This window comes from Helianthus annuus, chromosome 15, assembly GCF_002127325.2.
Source record: "Helianthus annuus cultivar XRQ/B chromosome 15, HanXRQr2.0-SUNRISE, whole genome shotgun sequence".
Lineage (NCBI taxonomy): Eukaryota > Viridiplantae > Streptophyta > Magnoliopsida > Asterales > Asteraceae > Helianthus > Helianthus annuus.
The window spans coordinates 98,351,895-98,357,894 of NC_035447.2; the positions used below are offsets into that span (position 1 = coordinate 98,351,895).

General features: G+C 39.3%; 1 protein-coding gene across 1 annotated transcript; it reads left to right on the forward strand.

Moving 5' to 3' along the window:
* Positions 1–1,160: 1,160 nt before the first annotated feature.
* On the forward strand, positions 1,161–5,505 carry LOC110912035 (serine/threonine-protein kinase AGC1-7; the record flags this gene model as incomplete). The annotated part of the gene is made up of 3 exons (XM_035984384.1): positions 1,161–1,207; positions 3,461–3,892; positions 4,632–5,505. Coding segments are annotated over 3 exons (1,353 nt in total), but the record flags the coding sequence as incomplete, so codon positions are not given.
* Positions 5,506–6,000: the final 495 nt, after the last annotated feature.

Genomic DNA, 6,000 nt, shown 5'->3' on the forward strand with positions numbered 1-6,000 from the left:
GGTATTTTACTCTGATAAAATATTTCCTAACTACGGTCCTGATGTAAATTCCGCTACCAAAATGATAAACACCGATACCACTGAAACTGGTCGCGGCCGCCCGTTCCCGGGTAATTAGGGGATGGGGGTTGCGACAGAAGGTGGTATCAGAGCTAAGCCACTAATTCAGCCACAGAAGTGTTCTGCTGACACCAAAATTTATTCAATATGTTAGGAAATTATTTACGAAACTACGTGCATATCTGTATATTATCATTGTGTGTTATTTGATTATTTGTTAGTTTACAGTATGAGCGACCAATGACCTTTCGACGCTTACCGTCAGTTGTCCAGCTCACCTAGGAACGAAGGCACCTCTTCACAGCCTACCCTCTCAAGGTATTCAGCTGACAATGAAGATGGGATATTCGTGTTCAAGGCCCAATCTGAAGAACCATTCCCTCCTAAGAAGAGAGGATGGTTCAGCAGAGGCGCGCATGAACGTAGGAAGAGGATGAAAAAGTTACAACAACAGCGAGCTTTAGCAGCCGTTAAGAGAGAAACAGATGCTCACACCCAGGATATGCTCAATAGGAGTCTAGCAAATTTCCATATTTTACCAACTACAGCTGCAGACCCTAATTTAGAGCAACTCATAGCACCCCATCCCTTACCACTGTTTCCCACACAACCAATGGAAATTGAAGCAAACCCAGAAAACCAAATCAGAATGCCTGACCTAGACCCACCAGAGATACCTAGAGTACCAGCACCCAATCCCTTAGACCCAGACTACGACCCGTGGTTTGACGACCATAGGGATTACCAACAACGCTACCCAATACCAGAGGAACCCATGCCAAACCTAGCAGCCTACCCAGACTTGGACCCTCTAGATCCCTACTATGATAACGACCAATACATCAGGGAGATTCTAGAAAACCTTTATCCTTACCAAGAACCCATGCCCCAGTTCCCAAACCCAGTACCAGCCCATGCACCCCCAATGAGTGCAAAAAATGTGCAAGAACTCCGAACCTTTGGTGAGGAGATTTTAGAAGGAAGCGAGAGGATGAGGCAAATAGGAGAACGACTTGTCTGGAAGTATGACGAGCGTAATATGGAGTTCTGGATGAACCCATACTAGTAAAAATAGTAACAATAATAATAATAATAATAATAATAATAATAATAATAATAATAATAATAATAATAATAATAATAATATGTGTGTATGTTTAAAAAAAACCTAGACAATAGCTACAAATGCCTAATAGTATTTTACTTTCAATTTCAGTTGTATTGTAATATATATGGATGCATAATATAAAATAGAGTAAGTCGCAATGTTCGACGATTTTGACCAATATACGTGTTGTGTGATTGTTTACATTAAATATTATTCTGTGATATTAATATGTGGTAAATGTCTAAAATTCAGATGGACAACGAAGTGAACCAGGAAAACTAGAATAACGATAACCTGAATAACAATAACAATGGAAACCAAGTGGATAACAGTGCCATCCAACATAGTGGCACAAGGAATTATAGACGCGATGCCATATATTATTAAAACGGCTAAGGAAGCGGATAATAATAGAAGTAATCATGACAGTAAACGACCTACTGAACCTGAACACAGCGTAAACAATGGACCCATACTTCAAGTGCCCATTCCCAAAAGAAGAAGAACCATGTCTTATGGTTGTTCTTATAAAGAATTCTGGTCTTGTAAACCAATGGAATTCTCGGGCAATGAAAGGGCCGTTGTAGCCTTACGCTGGATAGAAAAGACTGAGGCAAATAAGCAAGTGTGCGGAAGAGGATAAGATAATTTTTGCCTCCAATCTGTTTAAGAACTCAGCCTTAGAATGGTGGAACACTATCCTCCAATCTAGGGGAAGTGACAGGGTTTACAATAAGGAATAGGAATTTAAGAACATGGTGGAAAGGAAATTTTGCCCTCCCAATGAAAAGGAACAGATAGCAAATAAGTTCTTAAACCTTGGAATGATTGGAGTAAATAGTAAGGGTTACACTACTTTATTCTTTGAATATGCTAGAATAGTGCCAATCCTTGCATCACCTGAACCAGTATTAATCTCCCGTTACATCTAGGGATTAATCAGTGAAATAAGGCATGTAGTCAAGGCGGCTAGACCTCAAACTATAGAAGAAGCCGTAGAACTAGCAAACACCTTGACTGATGAATTAATGCGTACACGAGAAGAGAACCAGAGGAGAAACCTAGGTCAAAGGCTTACCCAAGAATTCCATTATGGAAATTCCAACTGTGGGAAAAATGTAGGTTCCACCTCTGCACCTTATTGTAAGGCTTGCAAGAAAAAGCATTCAGGAAGATGCTCCACCTACTACAATTTCTGCAAGATACCAGGACACAAGGAAGAAGATTGTAGAAAGAAACCTAATAATGGAATGTGCTTCAACTGTGGAGAAAAGGGTCACATTAAGTCGAACTGTCCGAAACTAGCTCCAGCCATGAACAACAAGACTACTAAAAATGCTAGAGCATTTGTTCTGACTGTAGAAGAAGCTATGAAAACTAAAAACATACCAATTTTTTGGAGGTTTAGAATTATGATTAGGTTTTTAGGTAGGTGGGGGGTGGGGGTTTAGGTTTTTGGGGGTGGGGGGTTTAGCTTTTTTTTTTTTGTTTATATTTAGGGTTTAGTTTTAGGTTTTCAGGAGGGGGGGGTTAGGCTTTTGGGGGGTGTTGGTGGGGGTGGGTTAAGTGGTTTTGACTTTCCGTATTATTGCACATGTGCAATACAAAAAAAAATTAATTTTTTATATATAAAAACCTGCGAAAATAAATAGTAAAATTGTAAAAAAAAAAAAATTGGTATGTTTTTTAGGCTTTTTTTTAGGTAGTTTTTTATTTTTTCATTTAAATTTATAAAGTTATAAAACAACTTCTGTTACATATATGAATTAAGGCACAAGTTATATGTTTTAAATGTATAATGTGGAGTAGCGTCAAAATAGGATAATTTGTCAATACACACAAACGTAGTCCGTATAATGTGGACAACCCCAACCCCTACCCCAATTAGCAATCCGTATTTGTACTTTGACCACATTTCCAACCACATTTTAATTAATCAGATTTTGCTCGGAGGTAACATCGAGATGAAGATTTGGTAAGAGTCAAATTTATTCAATCTCCATCTTCATCACAAACAAGTTTCAAATTGCATGTTGCACATCAAATTTTAAGCACCAAAAGAATAACATATATATACATGCTACATAAGAGTTCATGATTAATCTAACAATAATACAATTCATGTTTTTAAATTAAAGATAACTCTTCCAAGATCAAATCGGTCATGTTTTTCTCTCTTTTTCTCAGTTTTACAAATTGTTTTTCTAATTAGTTTCATAATATATTCTTATTTCAATGATCAAATGCATGCATGCAGAATGATAATATGAATAATCATATTCATAATGATAGCAACGAAAGCTCATCATCAACAAGTGTTGCACCGGTTTTAAGACCGCATACTGGAGGCGATGTCCGATGGGAAGCCATAAATTCGGTGATTTCAAGAGACGGAGAAATCGGGCTTAGCCATTTCAGACTGTTGAAAAGAATCGGGTATGGAGACATTGGGAGCGTGTATTTAGTAGAGCTCAGGGGGACGAACGCGTACTTTGCAATGAAAGTGATGGACAAAGCTTCGTTAGCCAGTCGAAACAAACTCCTTCGAGCTCAGACAGAAAGGGAGATTCTTGGTCTTCTTGATCACCCGTTTTTGCCAACTCTTTATTCCTACTTTGAAACCGACAAATTTTATTGTTTGGTGATGGAGTTCTGTGGTGGAGGTAATCTCCACACACTTAGACAAAAGCAACCAAACAAGCATTTTACGGAGGAAGCAACCAGGTATCTAACGATAAAACTATTGTATATCGGGGTTAAGTCCATTAGTGTGGAACACTCGCTTATAGCTCACGAACTCCTTCCTTCGCTCTCCATGATTATATGGTGCGTGGAGGTCCTTGCAAACTATTTTCTCAAAAATGCATGATGTGCGTGGAGGTCTTTGTCCAACTCAGCACCACATCACGTCCGTGGGGTGACCATCTGTAGATGTTCTTAGGGTTTTATCAAAAGAGTTTAGGTTATGTCAATATATAGTCTAACCTCAACCCTAAAGCCTTATATAGACATATAACCTAAGAGCAAACCTACACGGATGTCAATGTAGAGGAGAGAGCAGGAGCGAACCTGTCTTTTTCACGCTACCCCTTGACGCTGCGGCGGTAGTGTAAATTTTTGAAAAATTTGACGTTTTTTCGATTTCGTTACCCTTTTTTTAAACGTTGTATAAGAATTTTCTAGATCCACCACTATGAGAGAGAGGGACGCCTCCAATGTGAAGGAGAGAGAGATACAATCGAGGAGAGAGAAAGTGCGAGGTTGGTGGCATATGAGGATTGGTTATGGGGTAACGCAAGGAAGTAATGATGAGGTCATGAGGATGCTCTAAGCATGATGCAAAAACCCTATAGACTAAACCCTAATTTACAAAGTTTATGATCTACAATGTGTTTATAGTATATACCTTTCCATTATCAATAACATGTGTTGATCCCATATTTTGTTTTTGATTTGGTTTCAGGTTCTTTACATCACAAGTATTGTTGGCACTTGAATACCTACACATGTTAGGGATTGTATACAGGGATCTAAAGCCAGAAAATGTACTAGTTAGAGATGAAGGTCATATCATGCTCTCGGATTTCGACCTATCCCTCCGTTGTTCGGTTAACCCGACTCTAGTTAAGTCAACACCGGGACAAGGAGGCAACAATATAGGGGCAAATGGTAGTGGTATGGTGGAGGATGACAATGTGGTACATACTAGTAGTAGTCAAACATCCAACTTTTTTCCAAGAATCTTACCTTCAAAAAAGAACAGGAAAACAAAATCAGATTTTGGATTCCTTGTAGGAGGGCAACTGCCAGAGTTCATGGCCGAGCCGACAAATGTTCGGTCCATGTCGTTCGTAGGCACCCATGAGTACTTAGCACCCGAAATCATACGAGGCGAAGGTCATGGGAGTGCAGTAGATTGGTGGACATTTGGTGTCTTTTTATACGAGTTGCTTCATGGGACGACACCTTTTAAAGGGCAAGGGAATCGCGCTACATTGTTTAACGTAGTCGGGCAACCTTTACGGTTTCCTGAAAGTCCACAAGTGAGCCATATGGCTCGTGATCTAATGAAGGGTCTTCTCGTGAAGGAACCACATAAGCGAATCGCGTATAGGAGAGGCGCAACTGAGATTAAACAACATCCGTTTTTCGAAGGCGTAAACTGGGCACTTGTTCGGAGTGCTCATCCTCCTCATGTGCCGGAGCCTATTGATTTTAGCCAATTTGCAAGCAAAGACAATCCTGCAGGAGGACCTCAGTCATCTGAAAAGAAGGTCACTGAAAATAACAAGAGTAGCTCTACTGATCCTTGTTATGCTAATTTTGAATACTTTTAGTCATCCAAACAACAAGATGTACATATTATAAAACCAACTTAACACTTTTGATTGGTTGAAATGAATGTATATGCACTAGATCTTCTTCTTTTTGTTTTGACTAGAAAATCTGGAAGCCGAGAAATATCCAATAACCGTAATATATAACTGAAAAAATTGAACAAATTATGACAATGATAGTTCGTTTATGATTTATTTTTTCAATAACAAGTTTTTTAGTACGATTAATTATATATAGGGTAAAGATCAAATAGGAAGTTTCATCTTGCTAGTAACGGGACAGAAGCTTACGGTCCGTATGGGGAGTCCGGGACAGAAGGTTCAGGCCGTAGCCTACGGCCCCAGGCCGTAGCCTACGGCCCCAAGCCGTAGGTTATGGTCCGTAGAAGCATATTTTGTTTCCATTTTTGTCCTTGGTACTAAAACGACCATAACTTCCAATCCGATCATACGTTTAACCTCTCGTTTCTTCCTACGCGATCGTAATTTGATCCT